Here is a 25,131-nt window from a genome sequence, read left to right as displayed (position 1 = left end):
AGGGCCATGTGATCGCGAGGTCCTTGCGAGGACCCCGCGATCACATGGACGGCATAGCCGTCCAAGGCATTGCCAGCAGGGGGAGTGCCTGTAATGACAGGTACTCCCCCTGCTGTCTGAAAAAAAAAAAAAAATGTTAAAACAGTGTAAAAATAAATTATATATACTTAGATCATATATATATTTATTATATATATGATCTAAGTATATATATATACACACATATACACACATACACATAAATATGCATACACTGTCTACGTGTATTTTAATATTAATATATACATAATTATATATATATATTAATATCAAAATACACGTACAATGATATTGATTAAATATATATATAATTTTCATTATATATATATTTATATATAATAAAAAATAAATAAATATATAAATACGTTAAAAAAATAAATAAAAAAATAATAAAAAAATAATAAAAAAAAAATAGATAAAAAATATATAAACATGCGTAATTTCGTTCTAACTGTATTTTAAAATTAATATATATATATTGATATCAAAATACATGTAGAACGAAATAATATATATATCTATATACATAAGTATATACGTATATATCACTATGTATATACCTATATATAAATAAAAATAATTAAAAAAAATTATATACATATATATATACACACATATATATGTACACACATATATATATAATAATTCTACGCATATATTTATGTAATAATTTTACATAATTAGGTCATTTTATTAATTACAATTTGCAGGACCTGCCTGCCAACCCAGGCCAAAAGTTCAGGGAATTACATTGTCTAGCACTATATTTAACTCTGTAACTTTCCAAGACACCATGAAACCTGTACATGGGGGGTACTGTTTTACTCGGAAGACTTCGCTGAACACAAATATTAGTGTTTCAAAACAGTAAAATATATTACAACGACGATATCGTCAGTGACAGTGACATTTTTTGCATTTTTCACACACAAATGGCACTTACACTGACGATATAATTGTACGTGATACGTTTTACTGTTTTGAAACACTAATATTTGTGTTCAGCGAAGTCTCCTGAGTATAACAGTACCCCTCATGTACAGGTTTTATGGTGTTTTCAAAAGTTACAGAGTCAAATATAAGGTTTGCGTTTCAGTTTTTTCACATTAAAATTCGCCAGGTTGCCTTTGAGACCGTATGGTAGCCCAGGAATGAAAATTATCCCCATGATGGCATACCATTTGCAATAGTAGACAACCCAGGGTATTGCAAATAGGGTATGTTCAGTTTTTTTAGTAGCCACTTAGTCACAAACACTGGCCAAAATTTGCGTTCAAATTAGTTTTTTGCATTTTCAAATATTAACACTAACTTTGGCCAGTGTTTGTGACCAAGTGGCTACTAAAAAAGACTGGACATACTCAATTTGCAATACCTTAGGTTGTCTACTTTTGCAAATGGTATGCCATCATGGAGGTAATTCTTATTTCTGGGCTACCATATGGTCTCAAAGGCAACGTAACCAATCTGGCGAATTTCAATGTAAAAAAACTGAAATATGTAACACGCTATATTTGACCCTGTAACTTCCCAAAACACCATAAAACCTGAACATAGGGGGTACTGTTTTACACGCGAGACATCGCTGAATACAAATGTGTGTATTGTATTGCAGTAAAAGCAAACAGTATTATGACATTCACAGTTAGAATGTCACGTAGAACTAAGAAAATTAAAAAAATTCTTATTTTCTCCCATTTTTTAATATTTTTTTCATATTAAATTATGTTCCATACCTAAATATTTGATGTTAAACGAAAGCCCCGTTTCCCCTGAATAAAATGATATATAATAATGGGGGGTGCATTTAATATGAAAGAGGTGAATTATGGTTGGACAGACATATAGCGCAAATGCCAGGTTTTGTTTACGTTTTTTTGGATCACAACTTGTACATTTGGCTGCGGTCTTAAGGGGTTAAACATCTATTTGTTTTGTTTTTTTATACTTTTCCTCCGTTTTTTTTTAAACTGTTGGATGCCTTTCAATAACTCAATGCTTTCCTATGGGGATTCCGGCAACGCTGGAGGTCCTCATGCATTATTATTGCCATTTATATAGCACCAACAGATTCCATAGCGCACAGCGGGAGAACGTCCAGCGTCGTTTAAAACACTTATAAAAACTGCAATAATTACACTTAAGGGTTAAGGATTGTGGGAGTTGGCACCCAGACCACTCCAATGGGCAGAAGTGGTCTGGGTGCCTGGAGTGTCCCTTTAACCCCCCAATTAAAGTCTCTCATTACAGTCCCTAATTCACAACTCCAGTTCCTTCCTCCCCACTACAGCCTCTAGCCCCCATTACAGGCCATAACCCATAACCCCCATCTACAGATCTTGTCTTCCCACTACAACCACTAACTTCACTATTCCAGCCCCTAACCTACCATTATAGCTCCTACCTCTCCCATTACAGCCCCTAATCCCCCAATACAGCCAGTTTTACCTTTACAGACAGCCCCTAACTCCCCCACCACAGCCCCAATCCATGTTAAAGCCTCTATTCCCTCACTACAGCTCCTGCTTCCTCACATCCCCCCATTAAAGCCTCTACCTGCTCCACTACAATCCCTGTCTCACCATTACAGACTGCTTCTATTCCCCTACTAGAACCACGTCAGCAGAATCTTACCTAGGTCCAATGTAATATTAATGACGGCCCTGAATTCACCATTTATTTAAAAAACAAAAACAAAACTCACAATGGGTTTACTCACCAAACAGTGATTTGGAAACTAAATTACAACATATAGCCAACATGTTTCAATTCACTACAATTAACTGGTTAGTAAATAAACCCTCATTGAGCAAACGTTGTTCCAACAAAAAAAAAAAAAAAAGAGGAACTATCTCTGGTAACATTTTAAGGAAGTGAAAATAAACCTCATGTCACCAAAAAAAACTCATGTCCTTCCTCCTTACAAACCCCTCCTTAACCCCCATCCTACTGTGCTCCCATTTCCGTGTTTGCGCTATTAAAGTTTTTTTTTTCTGTCTGTGAGAAATTGGTAGTAAACTGAGACATTCTAAAGTGGGAAAACTACAGGCAGCCGTGAATTACGGTGGTGAGTAAATGTGATTACAATAATAATAGATACAAATCGCTATGTCTGTGTATACATGCAAATATATACTCATGGGTAGGGGCAGGGGGAAGGATCTGAGAAAGGATTATAGAGTCAATGTGTGCAGATTAACAGTGGGAGTCAAGTGCCTGATTTGTACTACGCTTCTGAATGGGTTTTGGTTAAACCGTATACCTGTATGTATAAACTGAAAATTGATGTGTTCTCATACTTTACGTTTTTATTGTAGGGCACGCAATGTCCCACTTGGGTTCTATCAATGGAGTGATAGCAGACGGAGTGATAGCAGACGGAGTGTTCCAGCTGCCAGATGATGCTCCAGTGCTGGAGCATGGAGCCAACGCACAGGTGTGTGAATTATAACACCATTTATTTTATCCCATTACTATATGTTCAGTACAAGGACACATATATCTTCTCAGTGAATGAGTGAATGTGTTAGATGCTGTGATATTATAAAATAAGTTTACAGCTGAGAAACGATTATTTTAATTAAGTCTGTCATTTTAAAAAAAACATAGCAAAACTACCTAAGAATGTATATGTTTCCTCAGCTGGTAGGCCTGGCATATTATATGTGATTGCTTCTATCTGAATATGGCAGCAGGTAAAAGGACAGCTCATGTTAGAAGTAAACTCCTTGTTTTTATGCTTTTGACCCAACAAAGAAAATAAGAAAGGATGTAGCAGCAACCCATTTTTTCTTGCAATTTGCTGCAAACAGGATCGTATTTACCCACCTTGTGCCCTAAGACTAGTTTATTCAATGCATCCACCATTGGGCAATGCAACTAGTTTAGAGTATAAGGGTGGGTATGAGTAGTGGTTGAATGATAGGTGAGACAGGGCTGGGAGACCGTGTATGTGTGTAGGCTGCTTGTTGTGTTGTATGTTTCTGGGGACACTGCTTGTGGGTTTGCGTGCATAGGGGTAGCTGCTTGTGGTGTTGCATGGTTCTGTGGATGCTGCTTGTGGTGTTTGTGTGTGGATGTAAGTGCGACTTATGTCGTTATGTGTATGGATGGAGCTGTATACAGTGTCATAGATTGTAAGCTCGTTTGAGAAAGGGTTTCTTCATCACTTGTCACTGTTATATTCCGTATGTAAATGACTTGTCATATATCCCCATTTTATAATTTTATGTAGTGTCAGCATATTCCGCAGCACTTTACAATGATAAAATAACAGTATGTGTGTGCATGTAGATAGGGGTTGTATTTGTTAAGGGGGATAGGGGCTGTATTCTTTGTGTGTGTTCTTTAATGGCACAGTTGCTGTAGCAGTTGCAGGGCATGTTTGGAAGGCATAGGGGCTGTAGTATCTGTGGGCGGTGGGAATTGGGGCCGTAATGTGGGATCAGTGTAATTGAGGGGGGTGGGGGGTATTCCGACAGTAGTGCATGCTCCAGGTCGATAGGGACTGCTGTGTGTCTTGGTGGATATAGGGGGGGACTGCACTTACCTGAACATGCATAAATGGGGTGCTGCTGGGGGCCAAATTATACAATATACAAAATCCAGCGCACTCACCTATCCACTAAACAGCAACTTCAATGTTGACGGATTTTATTCGGGTTTTTTTTAAAAACACCTAATCTAAGCAAAAATAATGGGAGTTTAGCTACATTATATGATCATACATTGCATAAGCCTATATATGTGTATATATATATTAGTCAGAATTACACATAAGATGGGAAACTTTTTCCTGGTGCGTGGGTGTACAAAATGTTCTACACTGATCACACTGTTACAGTGCGAGCACTCCAGACATGCGAATGTCCCTTTTTAGGTTCTGAGAAATATCTTCTCTTATTGGTACCTACATCCGATTTCACAAGGAAATCCCTCAGAGGGCCCATGTTTTAATAGGATTTTTTCATATCTGCACTTAATGGAGTTGTGGCAAACACAGCCACTGTATATTGTCATTCGTGTATGTATTATGTTATTGCATAGGTGTGTACCACTTTAAAGAACCAAGCGTATGTATGTTATGTGTAATATGGTTCAGGTGAACTATAGCGTTCGTATGCAGGCGGCGTGAAAACCGCCAGCATTCATGCAATTGGTTCACGAACAGTGAATTTCAACACTGTTCGTGAAAAGAACAAACTACCGAATGGAGACCACACACAGGAGGTCGTGTGGCTCCCATTAAGGATTGCAACATTGTTGCAATCGGTAATTAAGAGGATTCAGGGTGGCCGTCGTTCGGCTACCGACCACGCGGCGGTTGGCCATCTTGGATCCTTTGTTAGCCCAGCAGTATTTGGTCGTCGAGCGCCTGGAACTAAAAACGGCTACTCGACGGCACGAATGCCGCTGGACTTCCAAGCCGTTCGGGAGCCCCGGTCCTTCAGTAATGTGTTTCTCTAAGGTCAATCGGCAGTTTGAATGTAACTTAGAAATAATGTGTGTTTCGTGCGGTGTTCGGCTATTTAAGCTGGGATCTGAGCGGTACTTTCACGAAATGTGCGCTCAGACCCCAGCTATCTACCGAACGTCCATTCGTTCAAATCTAACGAATATTGTAAAAGTTATGTATTTTCATATAGAATATTGGTTCTGCTGCACGAGGGGATAATCCACTTAACTGTATATTCTAGTGGGAGTATCCCTCTCGTGCAGCCGTCCCAGCACGCCCGGGGGTAAGCAATAATACCTACACCCCCAGGTATCAGGCTCGCCCCCGATACAATGCCACACCTGCAACCAGCAGGGACACATACAGCGGGACTGCCCCCGCAACCGACCTCGACCCAGCTGGAATACCCCGGCACCCAACAACCGGGCAGCGGTTCATTGTGACCAAGCGGAAACCTACAGAGTACCCGAGGTCCCAGCCTCCACCGAGGAACCTCTGGGTACGCTGCATGAAGTAAACCCTATTCAAGCAGCCTCTGACAACCGCCAAAGGCACCGACAAGAGGTACAGATGGAGGGGAGAAAGGTACAGGGGTTGCGAGACTCTGGAGCTACTATAACACTGGTCCGCAACCACCTAGTACCCAAGGGCAACCTCACGGGGGGAGTGTATAGCAGTACGTGTAGCAGGGGGAGCGATCTACAAGATCCCCACTGCCAAAATACACCTGAATTGGGGAGCGGGGAATGGGAATGTGGAGGTGGGCCTGATGCAGGATTTACCCGCAGACGTTATTTTGGGCAACGACCTGGGGGAGCTGACTTCAGCTTTTGTTCCCCAACCTACCATCCACGAAGCTTATCCGGTTGTGACCTGGCAGCAGGCTCGCACCACAGAACCACTTAACCACTCTGAGGCTCAGGTAAGCAATGTGCCCCCCATGCCTAATGTCACTCCCTGGGCGTCCCCCCTAGAATTTGGGTCGGAAGTGGCCCTAGACCCTTCTTTACAGCTGTATAAAGACCGTGTAGATAAAGATCAGGCAGGGTTAGAGGGGGAAAGGTACACCTGGGAAAAGGGACTCCTATACCGCCAAGCCGAGAAGGTAATAGCCGGAGCGATCCCTATACCCATTAAGCAATTAATTGTTCCCCGGAAATATAGATTGGAATTGCTACGCATAGCACACGACATACCCCTGTCCGGACACTTAGGGATCAGTCGTACTAAACACAGGCTGACCCAAAATTTCTTTTGGCCAGGTATCTCCCAGGATGTACGGCGATATTGCCAGACCTGTGATACCTGCCAAAGAGTAGGGAAGAGGGGTGACCGATACAAGGCCCGGCTACGATCTCTCCCCATAATTGAGGAACCCTTTAGCCGTGTCGCAGTAGATATAATAGGACTAAACCTAGCCCCTCCGGCAAGAAATACGTTCTAACGGTGGTAGACTACGCCACCAGATACCCTGAGGCAGTGGCCCTGACCAATATGCACGCAGAAACGGTAGCAGATGCCCTGATGCGAATATTCTCCCGCGTGGGATTTCCCCGGGAGATTATTTCGGATAGGGGCACTCAGTTCACCGCCGAAGTAACGCACTAGCTCTGGAAGATATGTGGGGTACAACAGATCTTGAACTCCGCATATCACCCCCAGTCCAACGGGCTCTGTCATGCCAGGGCCAATCATAGTTAACCACCTCAGACATAGATAGCCTCACCCTGGTTCTCAGTATGTAGATTTATATACTCACGCACTGCTTAATATAACGTATTCACTATGACGTAAGCTTAAGCCTGTTTAAATTCAAAGATGTTCTTAAATTATCTAAATGTAGATATATATACTCACGCACTGCTTAATATATAGTATTCACTATGACGTAAGCTTAAGCATGTTCTTAAATTGTCTAAGCCTGTCTAAACACTACCAAGTTGTTAAATTTGACTGACAAACCTCATAATAATTTAACATATAAAATGTGCACGTATTAACATATACCCTATTGTTACAATTGTTACTTGAAAAGCATGAGGAATGCCGTTGGGGTACTACATGCTTATTTGTTATACCTCCATGCACTACAAAAATAAAGAATAAAAAATAAAAAAAAATGTATGCAGCTTCCGAATGAATCTAAAATGGATGCTGTCCAGGAGGTGGGAGGATCTGGGAGGGAGGGTCTGCTGCTGATTGGCTGGAATGTGTCTGCTGACTGTGAGGTACAGGGTCAAAGTTTACTCAATGATGACGAATAGGGGGCGGACCGAACATCTCATATGTTCGCCGTCCGTGGCGAACGCGAACACGCTATGTTCGTCAGGAACTATTCGCCGGCGAACTATTCGGAACATCTCTACTGAACAACAAAACGTCAGAAGTGTCTTAACTGGGCTAAAGAAAAACAGGGAGACCAAAAAACAGGGCGCAAGAGAATACTGAGAACAAGCAGCAGCTGAAATAGCCTGCCCTTCGGTGGGTCCCCACCCAGTTCTCAAGCTGGTTTTAGCTCATCTTGTGCCATTACAGAGAGAACATCTCTGAAACATATCAGACTGGTTCCACCCATACGGGCAGTCCAGATACGAAATGCCAGCAAGTTCTCTCTGCACGAGAGATAAAGCATCCCCAGACGATCGTTTCAGCCTTGTTAGGCATCATCAGTGAGGCATAGCTGATATCTCTCTAGGCACCGTGAGCAAGGGGTCCACGTCTGGATTACTCTTTAAACTTACGGAGAGCAAAAAACAGGGTGCAAGAGAATACTGAGAACAGGCAGCAGCTGAATCAGCCTGATGATGCCTAACAAGGTTTAAACGATCGTCTGGGGTTGCTGTATGTCTCGTGCAGAGAGAGCTTACTGGCGTTTTGATCTGGACTGCCACCAGTCAGGGGGGTGCCTCCAGGGCTTACCAGCCTTGTGACCTGTGTGGCTGCACAGGGCGCCAGGAGCCACACAGCTCACACACGCAGGGGCTGGGAATTCAGCAGTACAGAAGTACTGCACAGATAATTGGGGGCGGAGCCAACTCGACCGTGGAGGCGGAGACAAACCGGAGGTGGGGACGGAGCTACAGCCAGACTCCATTTGCTGCCTTTCACTGCAGCACACTAAAGGGGAAGCAGGAAGGAGTCCCTGCTTCCCCAACTCCAACACACCAGGGACTCACTGACTCCCCTCCTCCACCAGTAAGTAAGAGAGAGAGACTGTGAGTGTGTGTGTGTGACTGCTTGTGACTGTCTGCCTGTGTGTGTGTGTGTGTGAATGTCTGCCTGTGAATGTCTGCCTGTGACTATCTGTGCCTGTGTGTGTAAATATCTACCTTTGACTGTGTCTGTGACTCTCTGCCTGTGACTGTGTGTTTGTCTGCCTGTGACTGCATCTATGACTGTCTCCCTGTAAATGTCTGTGACTGTGTGTGAATGTCTGCCTGTGGCTGTCTACCTGGGACTGCATCTGTGACTGTCTTACTGTGACTGTCTATGCCTGTGACAGTTTACCAGGGACTGAGTGTGACTGTCTTCCTGTGACTGTGCATGAGACTGACTTTTGGTGACTGTGTGTGTGACTGTCTGCCTGTGCCTGTATGTATGAATGTCTGCCTGTGATTGTCTACCTGGGACTGTGTATGACTGTCTGCCTGTGACTGTGTGTGACTGTCTGCATGTCACTGAGTGTGTGTGACTGTGTGCTGCCTGTGACTGTGTGTGACTGTCTGCATGTCACTGAGTGTGTGTGACTGTGTGCTGCCTGTAACTTTGTGTGTTACTGTCTACCTGCAGCTGTGCGTTTGACAGTGTGCAAGTGACGGTGTGCATGTGGCTGTATTTGACAGTATATGCGTATAACTGTGTACATCTGACTGTATCTGACTGTCTTCGCCCTGCAGTGAGTTGGCACATAACATCATCCATGCATCGGCGTCATATTACAGGATGTGCAAGGGACGTGTGCATGAAGAGCACAGAGATCCCAGCAGCAACCATTGACTACCAAGGACTGAGGATCCACTCTAGCCCTCCCAGAGCAAGGTAGGGAGGCTGGGTGGACCTCTTAATTATTAAATGTGTGTATGTATGTGATGTTTGCGTGTGTATATCTAATTATGTGTGTTTGTAATTGTATGCGTGTGGGTCTCTGATTGTGTATGTGTTTATGTGTGTGATTGTGTGCGTATCTCTGTAGTTAAGTGTGTGTGTGTGTGTATGTATATATATATATATATATATATATATATACACACACACTTAACTACAGAGATACACACACATAAACACAGACATACACAATCACAGACCCACACACATACAATTACAAACAGACATAATTAGATACACACACGCAAACATCACATACATGCACACGTGTGTGTGTATATATATATATATATATATATATATATACACACACATATATACACATATACACACACACACACACAATCACAGATATACACATATTGTGTTATTGTGTGTGTATATAAATGTGTATGTGTTTGGTACATAGCTCCCTTATTTGGTGTCCTTAAATATTACAATCCCACATAAGGATAACAAATAAGGGCGTTATCTACTAAACAACTGAAATTAAGAAAAGGTTTTTTTTTTAAATTGATCTTTTAGCTGTTTAGTTGATAATTCTCTAAATTTGTGTCCTTATGTGAGATTTCCATATTTAAAGATACTAAATTAGGGTGCTGTTTAGGAGATAGCTCCCTTATCCTTATCGACGTTAAGAGGTGTCAGCTAGCCCACGAACAAGAAATCAGGGTGGCTAATGTGAATTATATGCAAATTTGTTGACTGATGTCAATGTGCACTGCATAATGGCATCAGGCAGCCAATGGCAGCACATTACCCCATCCCCTAGTAAAAAGTATTAGTGCCCCCCCAGTTTGGATTGTGGTATCTTATGTGCCCACCACCTATATATTGTTCCTAGAGTCGCCACTGTGTCTCCATGTGTGTCTGTGTATCTGTGTGTGACTATGTGTCTATGTATCTGCATGTGTGTCAGTGTGTATTTAGGTGTGTGTATGTGTATATGTGCATACATCTCAGAATCTTGCCAACACTACACACATATGCACCCCTGCATTTCAAAATCAACACTACATACAAACTCCACCATTATATATAACCACACCACTGCCTTCAAAAACCACACTACATAAAAATGCCAAACCCACATACAGACACACATCCTACATTCACTCAAACATACTCCATACAAAAACATGCTTACATTTAAAAGCATAAACACTGCTTAGTGCTAAATACATTTAAAAAAAAATAAAAAAAATTGTGGTTGTTTTTTACATTTTAAAGTTGGGGTGGAGGGGTGCCAAATGCTCTAGGTATGCACCTGTATATTAGTTTCCCCTTTTACGTTCCATTACTGAAATAAATTGACTTTTGCATGATATTCAAATTTTTCGAGTATCACCTGTGTGTGTGTGGGTATATATATTTATTTATTTATTTATGTATTTATTTTTTTGTGGCTAAATTCTGTATTATACTTGTAATTTGAATTTAGCCTCAAAATAATCAACTTATTTAACTCATTAGTAAGAATATGTCTATATAGTTTATTCCCTGTATATGGGACCAGACAGAATAGAGTCATTCATACAGACATATTCATAATTCATGATTAAAACCGGTTAGCGGCAGAGTCAAATCCATCTGTCCAGTCTGGCGACCCACCCACTTGAAATTTCACCAGCCATAAACAAGGACAATGAGGGCATAAGGAACAACTTCACATAATGTCATAAATGTAATTTATGACTTTCTTACAACAATCAAAAATAGGTTTATTTGTGTGTACTGCAGTCATTTGAATGCAATGGTGTATTTGTGTGTAATGTTGGCATTTGAATGCAGAAGTGTGTTTGTGTGGTGTTGACATTGCAATGCAGGGGTGTATCTGAGCATAGTATTGGTGAATGTAGTTGTGTATTTTGTGCGTTTGAATGCAGGGGTTTGTTTCCATGTAGTGTTTGAATGCAGGGATGTTTTTGTGTGCATTATTGGTGTTTTAATGCAGATATACAGATACACACAGACAAACACATATAAGTAACAAAATAGTTTTAGCCACCATCCTGTTTTCTTACCTTGTATGTGCAAGAGGGTGGTTTTTATGGGGTTCAGTGGACTGCTTGGCAAAGGCTGATGGAAGTCTGAGGTTCCAGTCTTCCCTTTCCTCCCATGTGTATGTGTGCCTTCTCCTGTCTCCCTGCTTGTCTATCAACAAATTGAGCCCCCAGCCAATCTTAGGGGGGACATGTTTGGGTTTGGCAACCTTGCCATAAACAACTTTCGCATTATGCTGCAGGTAGAAGAATTCTTGGGTGAAAAGGTGGATTATGATGAGGAAGCGGAGGAGAAAAGATATTATCGGCGCAAGAGACTCCTTACGGTGAAAAGTGTGGTTTTTGCAAGTCTAGGAGCAGCAATCACATATGGAGTATATTTGGGTATGTAACTAATGTATATGTCTCTCAGGTTGCCATCTTGGGATCCAAGCCTCCTTTCCCTCATTCCTACCCTGGTGTCATTTTCCCCTAATATTTAGAAATGTTAAATGGATACTCTAGGTTTTTATACGCTCCACGTTTAACCCTCTTAGTGATTAAAGGCTTTTATGAAATACTATGAAATTACTATGCGTTTGCTCCACTGTACTTTCCCACTTTCACATTGAGAACACCCATAGATAGATAGATAGATAGATAGATAGAGATATAAATATATATATAAAAAAAAAATTTGTGTGTGTAACAGACAAATGGGGCTTTTCCTGATGATACCCTACATACATGCATAATACAATATTAAGTATGGATAAAATATTTAAAAACATTTGAAAAACACTCTTTTCCCCATGGTTTTTATAATAATTTCTACACAACTACTGTAGTTTAGGAAAATTACTCAACATAGATTCACTTATCAGACCTGAAAGTTAAAATATCCAATATGTCTAGAAAATGCCAGTGAAAAATGTTTGAGAACTCCTGGTTCTTCACCATTAGTAGTGGAAGCAGGGAACAGTGCTTGGCAGACGAAAAGTAGCAAGTCAAACCGCTGAAAAATAGTTACACTGCTTATAATGTGGAGGGCTCTAGAGCACTCCTGGCAAATTTACCACTAATGGTACAGTGGTTATGGTGCTTGGGATTGGAGTTTTCCAAGGAGAGATCCTTTTTTGAGACTTGGAGAGTTTTGATTGAGTTGGCTTACTAGCCAGAGAGCTCTTGGCCATATTGCAAAGTGTGGAAATTTTCCCACGCTTTGAGATTGCTGACATAGTGTGCAAACTTCTATGTAAGGGCTTTCTCTGATATCAGCACTCACACTGTGAAAAGCTCTTCATGGGTGAAGATGGAATATTTTTTATTGTGGCACAGTTTTTATTATTTATTTATTTTAAATTGGTGGCAACAATTATGTTGGATTTTACATTTTTAATTTAGGCCTTTTTGAGCTCTGAAGAATAGAAGAATTATTTAAAAAAAAAAAAACAACTTTAGATGGTATTATTTATTTTATTTTTTCCATATTTTAGATTTACTGCCCCGCTCCCAACTATTATTAGGGTGTGAATTGGTACTTTGATTATTTTTAGGGGGATGACAAGATTGTTTTATTTAAAGGGGTGGACAATGGCATGTCCACACCCTCATCTCACAGGGTTTTATAATTAATTAGGGCCCTCACCCATTGCCTATGTGTGGGAACCAGGGGGATATTGGGTCCCCTTCCCCTCCCCACATCTCCCATGGGACATGCAAACTAAACACTTTGATTTCTCCACTCACAAAATTCAGCTACCACACACACAACACTCAACCAGCACACACAGGCACATTCAGTGTCCCCGCCCTACATATACATCTCAGCCTGCTTCATAAACAGCCTCCCTAAACCACCCCACACACACATAGAATAGATGATGAAAGAAAGGGAAATAGCTGAAGATAAAGTAGTCCTTCTTATTGAATTGCAATAAAAGTCCTTTATAATCAAAATGAGTCCTTTTTGCTCTTTATGAAAATTCTAAAGTGACAGTGCCTGACAATACATAACCATATCTGCTTCAGGACTTTTGCAGATGCAACTGATCTTGCATTATGATGAGACATACCGTGATGTGAAATATGGAAACATGGGACTGCAGGATATTGACAATAAGATGCTGATGGGCATTAATGTGACACCAATTGCCGCATTACTCTATACTCCAGTTCTAATAAGGTAATTTGCATTAAATTGTCGGTTTGGTTGTGTATTAATGCGTTTATTGTGTTGTCTCTCTTTTAGCTGTTATGACTTATCTTACTTTTGTCATGAATTCTAGTACTGATGTATGTCCATTAGTAATGTTTTATTCTGTATTTTTAGGTTTTTTGGCACAAAGTGGATGATGTTCCTCTCCACTGGTATTTATGCTCTTTTTGTATCCACAAATTACTGGGAGAGATACTATACACTTGTCCCTTCAGCCACTGTAATTGGCGTCATGATTGTTCCATTCTGGGCATCAATTGGCAATTATATTACTAGGTAAATTATACAAAAATTGTCTTAAATTGATTTTAAAAAATGTGGTGTTTTTATTTTATTTTTTTATTAAATCATATGATTAATGTATGGCTTGAAAACTATCCAGTTATGTACGTTTACCAGTGACAGAACTATTAATTATGATCTACTACATTTTAAATGGGTATTCTAAGCAACGTGGCTGAAAGTTCTAAAGGGGGGGGAGGGGGTTAGCCCATCACTCTCAGTCAATCAATGCAGTCCAGCTTGAATAAAATTAAGATTTGAAATAATTTCTTAACTGTTTGGACAGCACCAGGGCACCCTTGGAAATATTTCCACTGCAGCGAATTGGTTTTGTTCCTAAGAGTGTCCCTTAGGTGAGACCAGAGTCGACAATAAATCATCTTGGAGGGGTTGGAGTAGTAAGTGACCCATTCGTTTTTAACCAGACACAAATTTGTGTGTATAGGTTAAAGTGACAAATGTTACTCTGTTAAAAAAAATATGTGACAATTAATACTCTATACTTACAGAATGGCTCAGAAATACTATGAGTTTGTCAACTATAAGGAGGAGAATCTACAAGAGCATAACCGGGTACCACGAGGTGCTAGCCACAAATATATCATTATCTTTCAAAGCATATTTTATGCTATCTTCCATGTAAGTGTTGCATACCATCGTCCCCATCATACCAATGTCCTGCTTTATTGTCTATATTGTGCTAACTGTGATAACTGGCAATGTTAACTTTATGTTTATGGCCTATTGGTGTTTTCTGCTGTTATATTATCTGACTCATATCAACCTGGTGTTCTTTCTCATAAAATGTTTGCCTTTTCCTTACAGTTAAGTTTTGTGCTGTCACAGTTCCCAGTTTATTTCTTTCTCGGTAACTTTCTGTATCCATTTGAGCACACGCTCTACAATGTCCGTGAATGCGGTAAGTAAGCCCTCTCTGATTAAATCAATCTAGACATACTATCCAAGCTGTGTCTTAATCCATTTGTTGTTAATGCTTTCCCCACAGGAGCCTCCATACAGCAAGGAATTCTCCCTAAATTTAATGTCACTGTTCTTCAGACTTTGCCTTCCAGCATAAATCTCATCTATGTGGAAAGTGTTCTAATGGGGGCTGCTCTGTTATCAATGCTACTGGTGAGTAAGGAATGAAAGATGCTTAAAAGGACTTGCAGTTAGATATCTTTGTACAGATTGATTCAGCTGGTATATGTAGATACAATCAAAATGAGTCGTTTTTCTTTACATGATTAAGACATTTAATCTTAGTCATGAGATTATATATATATATATATATATATATATATATATATATATATATATATATATATAATCTCCTTGGTTTTTAAATTCAATATTTGCATATGTGAGGTCTTGTAGAATATGTGCCCATAACCCTCACTTTTCTTTATGTGTATTTAACTGTATGATATGCATGAAGGTAAGCCCACTATTTACCCTGTCATAGTAGTAATTTACCTCTATGCTAAAGGAATGTAGGGTTATAAGTTTTAAAAACACATGCATGATGAAACGTGAACAGGAGGTGGCAGACTTGTCCCTCTACATAGTCCATCCCTTTTCCTCCATTACCAGGGTCCACCGGCAACCTATAGGAAGGTATTGATCCATCTACCTGTGCTGCTTCTTCCGTGCTTCTTCCACGTCTTGCATAGAATATGCCCCAGCAATCTCACTGCTCAATTCTCTGCCATTTAGGAGTTAAATCACTTTGTTTATGCAGCGCTAGTCTCAACTCCCTGCATGTAATGTTCACAGCCTTCCTAAACACTTCATGTAAAGAGAGATCTAATGTTTATACTTCCTTTATTACATAATCTGATTAGTTTAGAATTTCGTGTCTCCTGCTTGGTTAATAGCCTTCTAGACTGTCAGGGTACCTGAAGTCTCTACCTCGGAGGAGGTTAGACTTCCCGACGTCCGTTCTCTCAGCAGGGCTGATTCATCTAATCCTCACAGCTCTCATAGTCATTCCCACGCCGGCCGCAAGAACCCCACTTCCTTTTATGACACGACGCTCAGGAGCCGACGTCATGACGGCAATCACATCCCGACGTGTCAATCTGGTTCGGAACAACGAATCAGGGCTCGGCAAGGGCGGAGCCATGATTTAGAGAACCAGGGTATAAAAGAGGGATGTGGCTAATGGTTCATTGCCCTGTCGTGGTTCTAGCTTGTCTGGTCCCTCAGTGCTCTTATGTTTATCGTTCTATCTGGTTTTGACTCGGCTTGTACTATCGTTCCTGTTTACCTCTCGTGTCCTTTGACCTCGGCTTGTCTCTCGCTTACCTTTCCTCTCGTTCCCTCGACCCCGGCTTGTCTCTGACTATTCTCTGCTTTCTCCTTACGTTAGTCCGGCCATTCTAAGGTCCGGTATACGTACATCTCTACTGTTCGTACTCTGCGTGTTGGATCCCTGTCCCGATCCTGACATTACGACAGGGCCATGGATCCTGCAGGTACTAACGCTCAGTTTGGTTCACCTGACTCAAGGTTTGAAGCCATGGACCATAGAATGGACCAAATGGCTCTGGCGCTGCAGGCATTACTATCCCATCCGAGTAATCAAGCAGAGGAAATTCGTACTCCATCTATTTCTCTTGCCAACACAGGCCTAGAGGTAGCCACAGGGGGAATTTCTTCCCGTGTTACTTCCCCTTTACGGTATGGCGGTGCTCCAGATACTTGTCGTTGTTTCTTAAACCTGATAGGAATTCCTTTTGAATTTCAACCCCGTGCCTATCCTACTGACAGGGCGAACGTTGGATTCATAATGTCAAATCGCTACTCATTGACAAAGCTCTTAGATGGGCTAACCCTCTGTGGGAAAATGATAATCCAGTAGTCTATAACTATAATGCGTTCCTTACTACGTTTAGGAGGACTTTTGATCCTCCAGGGAGAAAGGCCAGTGCTGCTAGATTACTATTACGTCTTAGACAGCATAGGCTAACCCTTATGGATTATGCGCTAGAGTTCAGATCCTTGGAGGCAGAGGTCAAGTGGAATGAACAAGCCTATATGGACGTATTTCTGAACGGATTGTCAGATGCGATCCTAGACGAGGTTGCCACTAGGGATCTTCCTGAAAATTTAGAGGAATTAATTTAATTTATTTCTCGTATAGATGAACGCATGAGACAGAGGCAGAACACTCGTGATTTTGGTTATAGATCTTCCTTAAGTCTAACTCCCGCATTTCAGAATTCTGAATCTACTATTCTAGCTCTCCCAGAACCTATGCAGATTGGTAACACTCACCTTTCAGAGAATGAAAGACAAAATAGGAAAAGGGAGGGTCGGTGTATGTATTGTGGAGTAGGAGGTCACCTACGCCTTAATTGCCCTAACCGTCCTGGAAACGCTCGCACCTAAGTTTCTCCAGAGGACAGGCCTTGGGTGTTTCTATTTTGTCCTCTACATATGATTACAGGGATCATAGGCCACTAGTACAGGTTTCTTTAACTTGGGAAAAGGGAGCACTTAAAGCTATGGCATTAATAGATTCCGGAGCAGCTGAAAGCTTTATTGATCAAACTTTTGTCAAGAAACATGCTATCCCATCTCAGTTAAAGGAGACTCCCCTGGCCGTTGAGGCCATAGATGGTAGACCGTTGTTAGATCCAGTTATTTCTCGTGAAACTTTACCAGTTAAACTAACCATTGGTATTTTACACGAGGAGGAGATTTCTTTCATGCTTATCTCATCCCCTTCAGTTCCTATAGTTTTGGGGTATCCCTGGCTTAAAAAGCATAACCCTACTATTGATTGGGAACAAGGTGAAATAGTCTCTTGGGGTCAGGGTTGCCAGAAAGGTTGTGTACAGAAAGTCTCACCGTTGTGCCTAGTGGACACACCTAGCAACTCTAACAAGCCCACAGATTTACAGATACCTTCCCAGTATCAGGATTTAAAGGCAGTCTTTGATAAGAGGAAGGCTGATACTTTACCTCCACACAGGTCCTTTGATTGTAAGATTAATCTCCTGCCTGGTACTATGCCCCCGAGGGGTAATGTATATCCTCTATCCGCTAAGGAGAACTTAGTCTTAGAGGAGTACATTCAGGAGAATCTAGACAAAGGCTTTATTAGGAGGTCCTCTTCTCCAGCCGGAGCCGGTTTCTTTTTCGTAGATAAAAAAGACGGCACACTACGGCCTTGCATCGATTATCGGGGCTTGAACAAGATAACAATCAGAAATGCTTATCCGATTCCCCTGATTACTGAGCTATTTGATCGCCTGAAAGGTTCTAAGATTTTTACCAAGTTAGACCTGAGGGGAGCTTATAACTTGGTGAGAGTTCAGCAGGGTGATGAATGGAAAACGGCTTTCAATACCCGGTATGGCCACTATGAATACACGGTAATGCCCTTTGGGCTTTGCAATGCTCCTGCTGTATTCCAGGACTTGATTAATGAGGTTCTTAGGGAATTTCAACAGGAATGTGTTATAGTTTATTTGGATGATATACTAATACATTCTAAAGAGCCTGAAATTCATCACAAACAAGTCAGAAGGGTATTACATAAACTTCTACAGCATGGGTTATACTGCAAATTGGAGAAGTGTAGCTTTGACCAATCTCAGGTAAATTTTCTTGGTTACGTTATTTCTGGAGAGGGCTTTAAGATGGACCCTGTTAAACTCCAATCTATCTTGGATTGGCCATTGCCCAAGGGACTCAAAGCCATTCAGAGATTCATCGGTTTCTCGAATTACTATAGGCGCTTCATTAAGGGATACTCGTCTATTATCTCTCCTATTACTAACATGACTAAACAAGGTGCTGATACTAAGACATGGTCTCCAGAAGCGCTTGTTGCTTTCAGTACTCTCAAGGAACAGTTTGCCTCAGCACCGATATTAGTTCATCCAGACACATCTTTGCCTTTCTTACTCGAGGTAGACGCCTCAGAGACAGGTGTAGGCGCTATTCTGTCCCAAAGGTTAAGTTTGAATAAACCACTGCATCCATGTGTTTTTTTTTCTAGGAAATTGTCTGGGCCTGAGAGCAGGTATGATATTGGTGACAGGGAACTGTTAGCGGTAATTTTGGCTTTAAAGGAGTGGAGACACTTGTTGGAAGGGACTTTACACCCGGTTACTATTTTGACGGATCACAAGAATTTGTCATATATAGGGGAAGCCAAGCGATTATCTGCCAGGCAGGCTCGTTGGTCTTTGTTCCTTACTCATTTCAACTATGTTCTCACTTATAGACCTGGTTCTAAGAATTCTAAGGCCGATGCATTGTCTCGCCAACATGAACCTTCTACTATGGCTGAAATGGTTTTTTCTTCTATAGTTCCTAAGCGTAATATTGTTGCCAGCACTAGCATTAAGATTCACTCTCCGTTGCTGGAGGAGATCAAGAAGTTACAACATCTGGCACCCGGACCTATTCCGGGGGACCGTTACTTCGTGCCTCCTAAACTCCAACTGGAACTTATGCAGTGTTTTCATAACAGTAAATTTGCCGGACATCCTGGCATACGCAAGTCATGTTCTCTGATTTCTAAAGATTTCTGGTGGCCTTCATTACGTAAGGATCTTAAGGAATTCGTCGGGGCATGTGATGTCTGTATGAGGACCAAACAACCTCATACGCTTCCATGTGGACTTTTGCAACCCCTAGAAATTCCTGTGAAACCATGGTCCTGTCTGGCTATGGACTTCATTGTTGATTTACCGGTTTCTAAAAGACATACGGTTATCCTCACAGTAATTGACAGGTTTACCAAAATGGCTCATTTTGTACCTCTGCTCAAATTGCCCTCTTCTCCCGAATTGGCTGAAATTTTCGCGAGGGAGATTTTTCGTTTACATGGGATTCCTTCTGAAATCGTTTCTGATAGAGGTTCCCAATTTGTTTCCCGGTTTTGGAGATCCTTCTGTTCCCAGCTTGGTATCAAATAAAATTTTTCCTCTGCCTATCATCCCCAGTCCAATGGGGCTGCCGAGCGCACCAACCAAAAGGTTGAACAGTTCTTGCGTTGTTTTGTTTCGGAACACCAGGACGATTGGGTCGGTTTGATTCCTTGGGCGGAGTTTGCGCACAACAACAGTGTTTGCGATTCTACTCGTTCTAGCCCCTTTTTCATGAATTATGGCTTCCATCCTTCCGTTCTTCCGTCGGCCTCCCCCTCCCAGGGGATACCGTCGGTTGATATTCATGTTGCCAATCTGAGAAAGTTGTGGGATCAGACTCGACAAATCCTTGTTCATAGTTCCATGTTGTCCAAACAACACGCTGACAAACGCAGAAGGGCGGCTCCTGTATTCTCTCCGGGCGATAGGGTATGGTTGAGTACCAGAAACATCCGCTTGAAAGTTCCTTCCATGAAATTTGCTCCTCGTTTCATAGGCCCTTACAGGGTTCAGTCTCGGATAAATCCTGTTGCATATCGTCTGGCTCTTCCGCCTGCTTTGCGCATCCCGAACTCCTTTCATGTTTCTTTATTGAAGCCTTTGGTGTGTAACAGATTTTCCTCCACTGTGCCGTCCCCTCGTCCTGTCCAGGTTGAGGGTCAGGAGGAGTATGAGATCAATTCCATCCTCAATTCTCGGATTTCTCGAGGGAAGGTGCAATATCTTGTGGACTGGAAAGGATATGGTCCTGAAGAGAGGTCTTGGGTGGCCCAGGAGGATGTGCATGCTCCTCGCCTTCTCAGGGCTTTTCATGCTCGCTTTCCGTCTCGCCCCGGTTCCTTCCGCCCGGTGGGCGTTTCTGAAGGGGGGGGTACTGTCAGGGTACCTGAAGTCTCTACCTCGGAGGAGGTTAGACTTCCCGACGTCCGTTCTCTCAGCAGGGCTGATTCATCTAATCCTCACAGCTCTCATAGTCATTCCCACGCCGGCCGCGAGAACCCCACTTCCTTTTATGACACGACGCTCAGGAGCCGACGTCATGACGGCAATCACATCCCGACCTGTCAATCTGGTTCGGAACAACGAATCAGGGCTCGGCAATGGTGGAGCCATGATTTAGAGAACCAGGGTATAAAAGAGGGATGTGGCTAATGGTTCATTGCCCTGTCGTGGTTCTAGCTTGTCTGGTCCCTCAGTGCTCTTATGTTTATCGTTCTATCTGGTTTTGACTCGGCTTGTACTATCGTTCCTGTTTACCTCTCGTGTCCTTTGACCTCGGCTTGTCTCTCGCTTACCTGTCCTCTCGTTCCCTCGACCCCGGCTTGTCTCTGACTATTCTCTGCTTTCTCCTTACGTTAGTCCGGCCATTCTAAGGTCCGGTATACGTACATCTCTACTGTTCGATGCTATGTAACAATGACTTGATTTTGCAGAAAAGGCTCCAAATGAGCCTGAATATGGATCAAACTTTGCCAGATGGCTGAAATCTGGGCAAGGTTTTTTTAAAATCCAAACTATTTGCCTGCTGTTTGCTAGGAAATTAGAAAAAACACACAGAATATTAGTCACCATGCCATAAGGCAAACTGTGGCTATCTGTGTAAACCTGGACATATATAAGTAGTCTAGAAAGAAGTCATGAAAGATACTTGATACAAAATAAGGAGGTATCCCTATAGGATGTGAATATAAAAAAGTAGATACAGGTCACTGAAAAGCCGCCTGTGCTGCCTTATGGACGAGCCGGCCCTGCTTATAGGGGAAAAAGGGGCTCCACAACTTTTCTTATAAAAATGTGAACATATTGGCCCCTATAGGCTTTTTTATTTTTCACTTACATTTTAATGTAGTGGCTGGTGAGCGTCCTGCGTGGATAAGGCCAGGAAAAATATATAAATACATTCAAAATGAAAAATGAAAAAATTATAAATAATAAATAATTTTAAAAAATATATCTATATACTGATATCAAAATACACTTAGAACGAAATAATATATATATCTATATACATAAATATATATGTATATATGACTATCTTTACCTATATATAAATAAAAATAATAAAAAATATTTATGTGTGTGTGTGTGTATATGTATGTATGTATGTATGTATGTATGTATATATATATATATATATATATATATATATATATATGTATACTCGTGCTGAAATAAACCCCACTTGGCTTATACTCTAGTCAAGGTCTGTATTATGGCAACTTACATTGCCATAATACAGACCAGGACTGCTGGGCTCATTACAACCCCGGCAGTCCTATGGGGGCCGGGAGCAAGCTGTAACTTACCTGTGCAGCAGCTCCGGTTAGCTCCCTTCTCCTCCGTGGACTCCTCCACTATCTATATCTTGCGAGACCTGCGGCCGTCAGAGCCCGTGGCAACGCTCCTCGCAGGATGCAGACGCGAGATTTAGACAGTGAGCTGATTGGAGCGGAGGAGAAGGGAGCTAACCGGAGCTGCTGCACAGGTAAGTTACAGCTTGCTCCCGGCCCCCCCTGCACAGCCCATACACTGGACCACCAGGGATTGAGATAGCCCCCCTCCCTGGCCAGGCAACAAGCAGGGAGGGGTGACGAAATAAAACCCTAATAAAATAAAACATTAACAATACTAAAATAATGAAAATAATAAAATAAAATATTAATTCTAAAATAATTAAATTAAATAAAATAATAACCATATTAAAATAAAAATGCCCTCCCCCCACCCAGTTTACACACACTACACAAACACACACTGCATTCATACAAACACACACTTTGCATCATATACACACACTGCATTATATACACACACACTGCATCAGGCCCGGACTGGCCATCAGGCACATGCCAGGTGGGCCGCGGTGGCCGTGGGCCGAGGCCGGCAGGGGAGGTCCCAGGATCTCCCCTGCCGGTCTATGCAGGGCCGGCACTATCTGAGCGCCGGCCCCGCTGTTTTCAATGAGGGGCCGGTGAGGAGATCAAAGATCTCACTCACCGGCCCCCTTGGAGAGACATGCGGCTGGGGAGGGAGAGGACCCGGCGGAGCTCTATCTTGCAGCTCCGCCGGGTTCCTCTCGCGAGATCCGGCCATGGCAACGGCCTGGATCTCGCGAGAGTGAACTCTAGCCTCGCAGGCTAGAGTTCACTCACCGCTGGACCACCAGGGATAGTGCCTGAACCTCCCTATCAGATACCACCGTGCCGGATCTCCTCCTCCCAGGCTAAAGGTAAGAGGGGGGGGGACATAATGCCTACTTTTTTTTTTTATTTTACCCCCCAAACACTCAACCCCTTCTAACATTCACACACAGCACTCTCACCCTCAGCACTCTCACACACATCATCCACATCACTATCACCCTCAGCACTCTCACACACATCATCCACAGCACTCTCACACACATCATCCACAGCACTATCACCCTCAGCACACTGACACACATCATCCACAGCACTATCACCCTCAGCACTCTCACACACACACACATCATCCAGAGCACTATCACACACATCACCCTCAGCACTCTCACACATCACCCACAGCACTATCACCCTCAGCACTCTCACACATGATGCACAGCACTATCACCCTCAGCACTCTCACACATGATGCACAGCACTCTCACACATCACCCACAGCACTATCACCCTCAGCACTCTCACACACATCACACTCAGCACTATCACAAAACACAGCATACACAGCACTCACACACAGCACTCTTACACATCATCCACAGCACTATCACCCTCAGCACTCTCACACACATCATCCACAGCACTCTCACACACATCATCCACAGCACTATCACCCTCAGCACTCTCACACACATCATCCACAGCACTATCACCATCATAACTCTCACACACACATCATCCACAGCACTATCACACACATCACCCTCAGCACTCTCACACATCATCCACAGCACTATCACCCTCAGCACTCTCACACACATCACACTCAGCACTATCACAAAACACAGCATACACAGCACTGTCACACACATCACACACAGCACTCTTACACATCATCCACAGCACTATCACCCTCAGCACTCTCACACACATCATCCACAGCACTCTCACACACATCATCCACAGCACTATCACCCTCAGCACTCTCACACACATCATTCACAGCACTATCACCATCATAACTCTCACACACACATCATCCACAGCACTATCACACACATCACCCTCAGCACTCTCACACATCATCCACAGCACTATCACCCTCAGCACTCTCACACACATCACACTCAGCACTATCACAAAACACATCATACACAGCACTGTCACACGCAGCACTCTTACACATCATCCACAGCACTATCACACTCGGCACTCTCACACACAGCACCCTCACACACATCATCCACAGCACTATCACACTCAGCACTCTCACATACATCGCACTCACACACATCACACTCACCACTATCACAAAACACATCATAAACAGCACACTCACACACATCATACACCGCACCCTCACACCGCACCCTCACACACATCACACACAGCATCCATCATACACACATACTGCACCCCTCACATACACACAGAACCTCCCCAACACACTGCACCACACACATACACAATACTTCCAAACATATATATATATATATAAGAACAGATTGGGTAAAGCTCACTCTGGTATACTGGAGGAGAAGGGGGGTAACCCCTAGTGGAATCAAAAGGAAAAGCAAATGGGTAGTATACCAATGTTAGGGTACTAGAAACACATAGGAAGTACTATGAGTTATATTACCAGTGGAGGCTAAGGATACCAATCAGGATTAATAATCAAAAATAAAAAATAATTTATTGAAAAAATATATATGTTAAAAAAGGTACTACAATGCAGGTGACCATCATATACCATTCATTTTCAAATCAAAAACCCTCTCGATTTATAATAGATTGTTGGGTTCATGATACTGATTTTTCACATATTTGGGCATCCAACATATCTAACCAGGCTTATTTTTCTTCCCTTCTGTGGTGACAAGATACATATTTACTTTTTTATACAAATTTATATCACCGTTACTCAACTTAACTTGTATGCCCATTATGGGGCACAATATACTGTACTATATTGGCGAACAGTCTCCCTTTTCATTTTTTCTTACATTGATAATCCTGCTAATTC

The 25,131-nt window shown here is 42.1% G+C and overlaps 1 protein-coding gene across 1 annotated transcript in view; it reads left to right on the top strand.

Annotated features, from left to right (window-relative positions):
• Positions 1–3,002: 3,002 nt before the first annotated feature.
• The window catches only part of UNC93B1 (unc-93 homolog B1, TLR signaling regulator), a 41,654-nt gene continuing 19,525 nt past the window's right edge, over positions 3,003–25,131 (top strand). The window contains exons 1-8 of the mRNA XM_063434904.1: positions 3,003–3,106; positions 3,357–3,475; positions 11,844–11,985; positions 13,612–13,765; positions 13,913–14,074; positions 14,590–14,719; positions 14,906–14,999; positions 15,087–15,214. Of these exons, the coding sequence (XP_063290974.1) occupies positions 3,365–3,475; positions 11,844–11,985; positions 13,612–13,765; positions 13,913–14,074; positions 14,590–14,719; positions 14,906–14,999; positions 15,087–15,214 (921 nt within the window). The 5' untranslated portion in view covers positions 3,003–3,106; positions 3,357–3,364. The remainder of the gene's footprint in view (positions 3,107–3,356; positions 3,476–11,843; positions 11,986–13,611; positions 13,766–13,912; positions 14,075–14,589; positions 14,720–14,905; positions 15,000–15,086; positions 15,215–25,131) is intronic.

This window comes from Pelobates fuscus, chromosome 10, assembly GCF_036172605.1.
Source record: "Pelobates fuscus isolate aPelFus1 chromosome 10, aPelFus1.pri, whole genome shotgun sequence".
Taxonomy (NCBI): domain Eukaryota; kingdom Metazoa; phylum Chordata; class Amphibia; order Anura; family Pelobatidae; genus Pelobates; species Pelobates fuscus.
The sequence above is the reverse complement of the archived record's forward strand: the minus strand, read 5'-3'. Positions and strand labels throughout refer to the sequence as shown.